Below are 11,694 nucleotides of genomic sequence, written 5' to 3'. Positions count from 1 at the left end.
ATAATTACTTATTTTATAATAAACAATATAAAAGTTTATAAAAGTTTTAGTTTGTAGTTGTTTCAAATATGATGTATCTATCTTAAGGTGGTTGATAATAAATATGCAATGTATTATACATATATTATACATAATTACTTATTTTATAATAAACAATATAAAAGTTTATAAAAGTTTTAGTTTGTAGTTGTTTCAAATATGATGTATCTATCTTAAGGTGGTTGATAATAAATATGCAATGTATTATACATATATTATACATAATTACTTATTTTATAATAAACAATATAAAAGTTTATAAAAGTTTTAGTTTGTAGTTGTTTCAAATATGATGTATCTATCCTAAGGTGGTTGATAATAAATTTACTTGCTACAACACTTCCAATTTTATTTAATAACGTAACATATAAGTAAAGTACTTTAAAGTGAAGTATTAGAAAAATTACAAAACTAATAACAAATTAAGTTATAATGGAGCTTCACAAACATCAAAGATCTCTATCAATTATATAAGTAAAACCTAAAAGTTTATATTTTTCTTTGCATCTTACGACGTTTGATAATAAATATACTTGCTACAACATCTTGAAATTTATTTAATAACATAACAAGTAACAACTAAAGATTTATATTTTTCTTTAATAAAGTTAAAAATTCGTCTAAACTAGACCAACATGTCTTTCTATCTTTATCAACGTCGAAATATGACGTCACAAAACGTTCTAAAGAAGTATAATTAATGATTAAATTACTACGATTTTTCATTCTAAAAAGACCTTTATCAACTTATGCTCTCCTAATACAAATTTCGAAAATTTACAGTTTCAGACACTTTTGACTGTCACGTTTTTTGTTGATCAGACCTTGTATGTATGAAAATACTTGAAAATACTGAAAATTTCGACTTTTGTATTAGGAGAGCATAAGTGCCTTCGGGTCTTTTTTTGTCATATTATTTGTATATCGGACCTTGTATAGATTTAGCTTTAAAATTGATGATTTCTGTAATTAGTTTCGCTACTCTCCGCTAGATCGCGCACTTAGATTTCTGTAATGAATAATAAAATACATTACTTAATTTTCTTATCCTTGCTATTAGTTTCGCTAGCTTCCGATAGATGAATGTCACAGGTTTTTATAAAAATAAAAGGCGGGTTTTTCAATCAGCGATTGAATAATGTACATTTGGAATTTTTATTTCCTTTATTTACAAAAACCAAAACTATTTTATTTACAACATCTATTACATGTCAAAATTACAACAAAACTTAGAAGTACATAATCTCTTCTTACNGCTCCAAGATGGCTTCCTTGTAAGTCGCAACAAGGCCGGACGTCTGAAGAGGAAGGGTGTCAACAACTTGCCACGAAGTTAAAGGAAAACTTTCGCTGTTAATCATTTCGACAACGGCAACAAGAGGCAGACATGTTGCGGGCACATTTACGGACAGACCTTGAGTAGTTGGGTCGAAAGCGACTCTCTGCGGTAAAGGGATGCGGTCAACTCTTGTCGTCACTCGCACTTCCTGAGAATTGTCGCTGTTTCCTTTTGTATTCAAAGCTTTCACCTGAAAATTGTAATTAAAGATATTATTTTCAAAATGTTCGTCAAATGTTACAAGTCTATTATTATTCACCTTGAAGACGTAACTGTGATGTTGATCTAAGTGGGTCACGTTACAGGGGACGTTTTGCTGACAATCCACTTCTAACCAATCGGCGTTCCTGCTGACCATTCCACAACCTTCCACTATAATATCCTCGTTACTGGGAACCTTTTTGTACGAGACGAAATATTTAGTTGCCGAAATTCCACCGTTAAAACCAGGCTCCCAGTTGAGGGTGACGAAATTAGGACCGACGTATAACGCTGTGACTTTTGTTGGTTTCTCAGGTGCACCTTTCGGCTGAAGTCTTATCCTGGTCTCTATACTTCCGAGATTGTTAACGACTTGGCAGTTGTACTCGCCGTAATCATTCTGTTTAATGTTCGCTATCCTCAAGAGACTGGTGTACACGTCGTTGTCGTCACCAGTTGTCGTAACTTTGTAATGGCCCTCCGAAGAAGACAGCAACGGTGACATGTTTGAACCATAAAACCATTTAAATTCAGGTTTTGGATATGCCTGAATCTTGCATACAACTTCAGCAGTTTCGTGCAAGTCGTAAGCCACTTTGTTATACTGATGAAGAACGATTGGTTTATCTGAAAAATAATACAATCGAAATAAATTAATTTGGTTTACAGAATCTTAAATGCCAGTTACATTAGAAACACTGGCACCCTCAGAAGTCTTTTAAGCAAAGTATGTTTAGGATTTCAATATTTTCGAGACACATTATATGTATGTACTTACGTTCAATTCTTAGGTGCATGCTAGATTCAGTCTTTTTAACTTCGTTTTCGAATGTGCATGTGTAAACTCCTCGATCGGACGGAAGGAGTTCGTTACCATTTGGTCTTGCCTTGCCTTTGAATCTCAGTTCGCTGTTAATGTTGACGGTTCCGCTACTAGTTTCGAAAACATCGGTGGAGACTTCGAACATGTGAGTATCGGGCGTGAGTTCTTCGTTATCCTTGAGCCATCTGATTGACGGTTTCGGTTTTCCCTTCGCACTACAGATCACTGAGAAATTTGGATTTCCGACAGCCTTAGTTTCTAAAGGTTTCAGTTTCTGTTTAAAACTGGGAGGCTGATGTACTTCTAAATTAACGGAAGCAACTTCTCCATGCCCTAGTTCGTTAGTAGCTTGACAATAGTAAACGCCTTCGCTGTTGAGATGGACGTTGGGAATGGTGTATTTGGTTCCGGTGGCTAAGACTGTTTGTTGACCGTCATTTCCAGGTCGGAACCATCTATATTGGGGTGCAGGCCAGCCAGGAGGTGTTGCAGTGCATGTGAGAGTGACGGGAGATCCTTCAGTAGCAATGGGCTTATCTGGCATAATCCTGGCCCTTCCAGGTTTATGTCTGATAAGGAGTGCAATTGATGCGTTTCCGATTTTTTCTATTTTACGTAAGGGTGGTGCACTTGGTGTAATGTAATTGACGGCACGACAGATGTATGTACCAGTATTTTCGGCTGTTACGTGGTTTAATTTTAGTATTGGTCCAGATTGGCGGAAATCCGGCTTTCCATCTTTGATCCATTCCACTGTGGCCGGAAGGGGATTTGACGTGATGTTGCATTTGATGGATACTGCTTCCCCTTCTTCGGCTTCCTTTGTTTTCGCTTCAAGGACGACAACAGGCGAGTACAAGACATCCAAGGTAATTTCTTTCTCTCCAACTTTTCCCAAGCCATTGTCCGCACTGCAAGTGTATTTTCCGGCATCCTGGATGCTCACTCTATGCAGGATGTGACTGTTTGACGAACTTATGAAACGGCCGTTACGGGTCCAACGGATGGTGTTCACTTTGGGCTTTGCATCTACAGTACATTCGAGAGTTGTCGACGAATCTCTTTCGACGCGTAAAGGATTCTCTGGACCTACCTCTACACGAGGAAAATCTGAAATAAGAAGAGAGAGATCCCTAGAAGACACTGGACTACGATACAATAAAATCTATCTGTTTTACAATAGCCAAAATGGGAAACTTAACATTTCAAAGAATGAAAAGTTTTGAAAAATTTAACTATTGTTTCATTTGAACAATGAAGTTCGATGAAGGAATAGCAGAACTGATAAAATCTACAATACTAAATGTACTATTCATTTGTTTAAAAACGAGTAAATTTTGGATAATTACTACTGCAGCTTATGAAACAAAAGAAATTCTTACATGCACGTAGAAATTAGATACATAATTGAAGTTTTGCATGATAAACATCATTTGTAGCAGCACTCGGCTTTCTTGTAGATGTTTGGTCAATATCTAATACGTCAACCGTAAAATTTTAATAAAACTGTAGCAACAGGATTAGATTTACACTGTTTATTTTCTTTTCGAAAATCAAATAATGAATGTAAATAAATCACAAGATAACTGTTCCATTTTCCAATCACAATTTAAGAAAATGAATTGCGAGTGCAATTTTGTTTTGCAAAGTAATTGTTAGTCGGGGAAATAAGTTGTTATTACTCCTTGGATAATTGAAAGAAAGATTAATTAAGGAGACGAAAAGTGAAGGGAAGTACGCGGGTATTTTACAAGAAGAGAAATTTACTACTTCGTTATATGAAGCTAATTTATTCCAAGCTGCAAAAAGTGTAATTGCGTTAATTAAGGAGAGAAAAACCGTAAAGTAGTTCAAAAACATTTACTAAACAAATCTTATTCTTTAAAAACTTTGGAGAGACTTTATATAATACGTTAAAATAAAGATTAATAGTTAAGCAATGATTAAAACAAATACCGATTACGACCACGTAATAAACTAACTTCAACATTTTATATTATTAAATGTAATTTTTAAGGAAGTTCCAATTACCCCATATTGTCCTTTTTAAACTTGAAAGCTTTTATATATGAAGCCCTTTGATATTTAATAGTGAGTAATATGAAATATTAATGTGAAAATTCATTTTCAGCTTTTTACCCACTATTAACTACCTCAGGTTGATGAGGGAAAATTTTGTTTGGTCACAGATCTGTCGACAGATTTCGATCTGTGACCTGATAGGTACGGTTTGTTGTTGTTATTGTTGTCATCTCTCGTAGCCAAAGGTCCCGAGTTTGATTCCCGACGAGGGTGCGACAACAGCAACTAAATTTGCCCTCATTCACGTTAGGAAGTTAAAAGTGGGTAAAAAATTGAAAATAGATTTTCACATTAATACTTGGAAGCTTTTGATAAGAATAACGTAAACTTCAATGGGTTAATGTTCGAGAAATGTAGGACGAATGTTCCTTTAAATAAGGAAGAGTTCATATTCTGGTTTTACTCAAGAATTTGTTTCACGTATTATTATTAATACTTTGGCACTTTCGCACGATAACCGAGATTGAATTTTAAAGCGTTAAAGCAAATAAATCCCTTGATAGATTTTAATCTGAAACGTCTTGTACAAACAGCAGCTTCCGCCAGATGAGACTTTGGAGAAAGCAGATGCTGGCGGTATACAGTCGCCGAAAAATATACAAAGTTCATTTATAATCCACGTGTTCTTCCTTGTATGCCGATTATATTGTATGTATACGACTACGAACGCTAAAACTTATCCATCGAGTTTAATCTCAAAATATACACGAATCATAAAACAAACACGAACAGACTCTGAAAGCATTTTATATGGGACGCAAATGAATTTTTCCGGCTTGCATGTCCAAAAGAATAAAAGACATTTGTAAATAGACGTAAATGTTCCTGGTTAAAATATACAGGGTGTTTACTAAACTTGAATCAATTATCTCATTTTTAAATAGACCAGAAGCGTTTCTTATTGAATTACATCCTATAATTATCTTCCACATTTTCCACTGGAGTGACGTAGCCTTATATATGTACGACTTCAGCTTCGTATTATAATAATCCAGGCGGTTTAAATCCGGGAATCGAGTAAAAGCCATAAGTACAGTCCTTGNAATAAGTCTTTGAAATTTATAATTATATACAGAAACAAAATTCTTGCCTTCGGCCCATTATAATATTCGTGTCTAAGAGATTGCTGCATTTGAATCTCTGAGATCAATACTTTTATTTTTTGAGCATTTCTTACAATAATCTGTACCAAACACAATTATTTCTTACCCCAGTCAGTGTAATAGAAAAAAGAAAAGGTAAGGAATAATTGCTGCCACTCGTTATTCTCTTCGAAATCGTAAATTCTCTGAAAATAGAAAATTTACGGTTTCTTACACTATTTCATCATCAGCAACAAATTACGAAAGTCTTCGCGACTCTTAAATACATATACAAAAAACAAATAGGTACGTACTTACATACAAAATACATAAAATCGAATTTTACAAGAAAATAAAACAAAGGGAAAATATTTGTATATAAAGACACGATTCATTTCAATTCGTACACATATGCACAACAAATACAAATAAGTACACGCAAATTCACAAATTGTATTACAACTTCTGTATCGCAGAGGCTTTCACTCCAAGTATGTTACCTTAGCTTTTTTTTTAATTTTTCTCATTTTTTATTTTAAGTACTATCTTAAAGTAATGTCTGTTGTATCTGAAAACTTTCAACGTTTTCGAAAATAGTGTTTATATTATAATACAAGTTCGAAAAACTGTACATGCAAACGTTAATTATAACATTTATTCCCTGTGTTATCAGTGACAGTTTTCAAGTACAATACAAGTATTCTCTTCGGTGATATTGGCACTCCCACTAACTAAATAATATCACAATTATTCAAAAATTATTTCGATATCCCTTTCTCAATAGAGAAATAATAATACAATGTGGCGAATGTAATAATAATAATAATAAATAAAGTCGCAAAATAAATATTAAAAGAAAATATTTCGTATTGCTAACGTCCACAAAATATAGCTACTAATTTTAGTGTAAGTCGAGTGCTGTGGCATTTTTAAATTATTTAATTATTTAATCACCACTAAAATTTGCCCCTTCGTTAATAGGCTTAGTAATTAGCGATTTATTTTGACCGTGTGGCATTAAAATGGCAAAAGGAATGATCTCCTTATATATAATTAAGTCATGGCAGTTCTGTGCATTCAATCACTGCAAACATCAACAAGTGTGTCCAATGATATTAATAAAATTAACTTGTTGAAAAGGCAAGAACAAAGTTCCGAACAATTTATCTCCTTTAAAGTTCAATCAGTTATTAAATAATCAAAAAGAAAAGAAATTATAACTGAATAAACTAATACAACTCCAAGAAAAATAATATTGTAAGTCTTGTATCATAACTGCTTACCTTTAAACAATTCAAACAAAACTGAAATAAAAAGACAGCAAGGCACTTATTTTCCGAAATCTATTCAAAAAATTAATTGGTCGTTCCTACAAGAAAGAAGAAAAGAAAAATTGTTCGGCACAGTGTTCTACGTGCAAGTTCTAGTCCGGTAAATTACAAGTACAATACTATCAATAAAACATATTAGATCAGGTACACAAAAGAAAGCAAACTTCCTGTCGTTCTTCGCCTTGTACCCCGTGTGTATGTGTCTGTGTATGTGTTATAAAAATTAGTGAATGATTACACTAAAAATATTTTAATAACGACACGAATACTTTACATTTACAAAGTCAGTTTTCTTGATGTTGTCAGCGTTGTATAGCAGATTTAATTATTTATTAATAATAATTATTAATAAGTTTATTCGTTAAGGAAAAACACGCAATCAAACTGGAATATGCACTGTTTTAGTTTTTGTAAGTAGTCCACAGCAGTGATATATTCTAGTGTTTAAAGCTGTCCTTTTAAACAATTATTTCACGAATAACGCGCCTTGTCCGTGAGTTAGGAGTTGAATAACCACTCTCTAAACTTTCTTCGTAGCTAAGAGACATGTGTTGGGGAGGTTTTTCGTCTTCCATCTGTTCCAGATATGGGTCAGGGAGACCGTTCACATCATGGTATGGTGAATCTAAACAATAATTTATATCTCACATTAATCTTCAAAAATTTCAACTGCATTTATTAAATTATTTGATACTTTACATGTTTAGCTAAAATATTCAAAATTTATTATAGTTCAAACAGTATCTACTAATTCTTGATAGTAGTACAGGGTGTTCAAAAATATACAAGGAAAGACTTCACTAAAGGACCATACAAAACTAACTGAGTATGTAAAATTACCTTGCCTAGAGACTATTTTACAGAATCCACCACCATGGCTGCATTAGGAAGGAAAATTATGATTAAGCAATACTTTACTGTGTACCCATAATTACATGGAGCATTTCAAATCGTACCATCCTACTTTTAATTTCAATGATCTGATCACATTTCTATTTACATTATTTGGACTTTTAAGAAGATTTCATTTGAGATTTGAATTAGTTTCTAAAATGGTAATACTCAAAAAGGCTTTTCCAAAGAAGAGAAATTATTAGCTGATTATAAATATTTATAAAAATATCCGATAGTAAAGGTTCATTAGAAGACTTCACAATATGACTCCTAAAAGTAACTAACGGTTGGTTTGATACGGAATGCCCCTTATACATAGCAACTACAGTACTTCAAGATCAAATCAACTTCCTAAACGATAAAAAATCAGTCTACTTACCGATATGTTGTTCAATACGTTTCTTTGGTTTGTGGACAGCTGCATATGGGTCATTACTGATATATTCCTGACGGGACGGATTGTTGCTGTTTCTCATGTAATCGTCACCGTGGTTGCTCTGGGTCGTGATGTGAGGATATGGGGCGTAATCGTCTATGGCTCCGTAGCCCCCATGAGTTATGGGATCGTAACCATACGTGTTCTGATGTTCTATGTGTGGGTTCTGGAGTTGGTTGTTTGAGTTACTAGACGCTGCCGCCATTTTCATTTGCCACAATGAATCTTGAGAGTTCACGCTTCCTCCATTGTTCGAATTGGAATAATTTGAATCCATGTAACCCATGTTAGCCCCTTAAAAAAAAATACAAATTCATATTAGTAAAGAGAGTGGATTGGCTCAGCAAAATGTGAGACTTACATTCTCCATTGTTGATATTTTGATGTCCTTGCATGTTCGGATTGGGAACGTAACCGTAACCGTTTTGAGTCGCATAGACTGGATTCTTAGGATCCTCCATAGCCAGGGCTAAGTCTAAAGAGTGTTCCAATGCCTTATTTTCCATTCCAGAGGGTGGATAATACGGAGGAGGTGCCTGATTTTGTTGAGAAACTATGGTCGGTCTCACAGAATCCATTTCGTAATCTTTGGCTTGAGATTTTTTCGACTGGTTACGTTTACAACGACAGAACATCAACAGTAGTCCAACGAAAAGTACGAAAACTATACATGACACAACGATGGCTATTAATGTGGGGGTTGCTAAGGCAGAGGCTTCTTTGATGTACGCTGGTCCCACTAGAAATTAACAAATGATTAATCAATTTTAAGCTAATGTTAAAAATAAAAGTAGCTTACATTCTGCTTCAACGTAATCTCCGCAGTGATCGTGATGAGTTCTAAGACAAAGTTTCACTCTAACTCTGACATTATCATCGTCACCGACTCCTATTGGTTCTTCTACAGCAGGATAAGTGCGTCGATTGCCCTGCTCCAAGATGGCTTCCTTGTAAGTCGCAACAAGGCCGGACGTCTGAAGAGGAAGGGTGTCAACAACTTGCCACGAAGTTAAAGGAAAACTTTCGCTGTTAATCATTTCGACAACGGCAACAAGAGGCAGACATGTTGCGGGCACATTTACGGACAGACCTTGAGTAGTTGGGTCGAAAGCGACTCTCTGCGGTAAAGGGATGCGGTCAACTCTTGTCGTCACTCGCACTTCCTGAGAATTGTCGCTGTTTCCTTTTGTATTCAAAGCTTTCACCTGAAAATTGTAATTAAAGATATTATTTTCAAAATGTTCGTCAAATGTTACAAGTCTATTATTATTCACCTTGAAGACGTAACTGTGATGTTGATCTAAGTGGGTCACGTTACAGGGGACGTTTTGCTGACAATCCACTTCTAACCAATCGGCGTTCCTGCTGACCATTCCACAACCTTCCACTATAATATCCTCGTTACTGGGAACCTTTTTGTACGAGACGAAATATTTAGTTGCCGAAATTCCACCGTTAAAACCAGGCTCCCAGTTGAGGGTGACGAAATTAGGACCGACGTATAACGCTGTGACTTTTGTTGGTTTCTCAGGTGCACCTTTCGGCTGAAGTCTTATCCTGGTCTCTATACTTCCGAGATTGTTAACGACTTGGCAGTTGTACTCGCCGTAATCATTCTGTTTAATGTTCGCTATCCTCAAGAGACTGGTGTACACGTCGTTGTCGTCACCAGTTGTCGTAACTTTGTAATGGCCCTCCGAAGAAGACAGCAACGGTGACATGTTTGAACCATAAAACCATTTAAATTCAGGTTTTGGATATGCCTGAATCTTGCATACAACTTCAGCAGTTTCGTGCAAGTCGTAAGCCACTTTGTTATACTGATGAAGAACGATTGGTTTATCTGAAAAATAATACAATCGAAATAAATTAATTTGGTTTACAGAATCTTAAATGCCAGTTACATTAGAAACACTGGCACCCTCAGAAGTCTTTTAAGCAAAGTATGTTTAGGATTTCAATATTTTCGAGACACATTATATGTATGTACTTACGTTCAATTCTTAGGTGCATGCTAGATTCAGTCTTTTTAACTTCGTTTTCGAATGTGCATGTGTAAACTCCTCGATCGGACGGAAGGAGTTCGTTACCATTTGGTCTTGCCTTGCCTTTGAATCTCAGTTCGCTGTTAATGTTGACGGTTCCGCTACTAGTTTCGAAAACATCGGTGGAGACTTCGAACATGTGAGTATCGGGCGTGAGTTCTTCGTTATCCTTGAGCCATCTGATTGACGGTTTCGGTTTTCCCTTCGCACTACAGATCACTGAGAAATTTGGATTTCCGACAGCCTTAGTTTCTAAAGGTTTCAGTTTCTGTTTAAAACTGGGAGGCTGATGTACTTCTAAATTAACGGAAGCAACTTCTCCATGCCCTAGTTCGTTAGTAGCTTGACAATAGTAAACGCCTTCGCTGTTGAGATGGACGTTGGGAATGGTGTATTTGGTTCCGGTGGCTAAGACTGTTTGTTGACCGTCATTTCCAGGTCGGAACCATCTATATTGGGGTGCAGGCCAGCCAGGAGGTGTTGCAGTGCATGTGAGAGTGACGGGAGATCCTTCAGTAGCAATGGGCTTATCTGGCATAATCCTGGCCCTTCCAGGTTTATGTCTGATAAGGAGTGCAATTGATGCGTTTCCGATTTTTTCTATTTTACGTAAGGGTGGTGCACTTGGTGTAATGTAATTGACGGCACGACAGATGTATGTACCAGTATTTTCGGCTGTTACGTGGTTTAATTTTAGTATTGGTCCAGATTGGCGGAAATCCGGCTTTCCATCTTTGATCCATTCCACTGTGGCCGGAAGGGGATTTGACGTGATGTTGCATTTGATGGATACTGCTTCCCCTTCTTCGGCTTCCTTTGTTTTCGCTTCAAGGACGACAACAGGCGAGTACAAGACATCCAAGGTAATTTCTTTCTCTCCAACTTTTCCCAAGCCATTGTCCGCACTGCAAGTGTATTTTCCGGCATCCTGGATGCTCACTCTATGCAGGATGTGACTGTTTGACGAACTTATGAAACGGCCGTTACGGGTCCAACGGATGGTGTTCACTTTGGGCTTTGCATCTACAGTACATTCGAGAGTTGTCGACGAATCTCTTTCGACGCGTAAAGGATTCTCTGGACCTACCTCTACACGAGGAAAATCTGAAATAAGAAGAGAGAGATCCCTAGAAGACACTGGACTACGATACAATAAAATCTATCTGTTTTACAATAGCCAAAATGGGAAACTTAACATTTCAAAGAATGAAAAGTTTTGAAAAATTTAACTATTGTTTCATTTGAACAATGAAGTTCGATGAAGGAATAGCAGAACTGATAAAATCTACAATACTAAATGTACTATTCATTTGTTTAAAAACGAGTAAATTTTGGATAATTACTACTGCAGCTTATGAAACAAAAGAAATTCTTACATGCACGTAGAAATTAGATACATAATTGAAGTTTTGCATGATAAAC

The 11,694-nt window shown here is 35.7% G+C and overlaps 2 protein-coding genes across 3 annotated transcripts in view; both read right to left on the bottom strand.

The window, feature by feature from the left end:
• Positions 1-1,289: 1,289 nt before the first annotated feature.
• LOC112904946 (hemicentin-1-like) lies at positions 1,290-3,835 on the bottom strand. Its single transcript, XM_025976267.1, has 4 exons — positions 3,785-3,835; positions 2,358-3,567; positions 1,638-2,206; positions 1,290-1,568 (listed from the first exon to the last, which is right to left on the bottom strand). The coding sequence occupies exons 1-4, from the start codon at positions 3,833-3,835 to the stop codon at positions 1,290-1,292; spliced, it is 2,109 nt and encodes a 702-aa protein (XP_025832052.1).
• A 1,698-nt stretch (positions 3,836-5,533) lies between these two features.
• Positions 5,534-11,694, bottom strand: part of LOC108744359 (hemicentin-2) — a 227,556-nt gene continuing 221,395 nt past the window's right edge. For both annotated transcript variants that reach the window (XM_018480073.2, XM_018480072.2), the window contains exons 5-10: positions 10,222-11,376; positions 9,502-10,070; positions 9,027-9,432; positions 8,589-8,966; positions 8,171-8,521; positions 5,534-7,522 (exon numbers count right to left, since the gene is read on the bottom strand). In XM_018480073.2, the coding sequence (XP_018335575.1) occupies positions 7,356-7,522; positions 8,171-8,521; positions 8,589-8,966; positions 9,027-9,432; positions 9,502-10,070; positions 10,222-11,376 (3,026 nt within the window). In that variant the 3' untranslated portion in view covers positions 5,534-7,355. The remainder of the gene's footprint in view (positions 7,523-8,170; positions 8,522-8,588; positions 8,967-9,026; positions 9,433-9,501; positions 10,071-10,221; positions 11,377-11,694) is intronic.

This window comes from Agrilus planipennis, unplaced genomic scaffold (assembly GCF_000699045.2).
Source record: "Agrilus planipennis isolate EAB-ADULT unplaced genomic scaffold, Apla_2.0 scaffold17, whole genome shotgun sequence".
Classification (NCBI taxonomy): domain Eukaryota; kingdom Metazoa; phylum Arthropoda; class Insecta; order Coleoptera; family Buprestidae; genus Agrilus; species Agrilus planipennis.
Note: the sequence above shows the minus strand (reverse complement) of the source record. Positions and strands in the feature narration are given on the sequence as shown.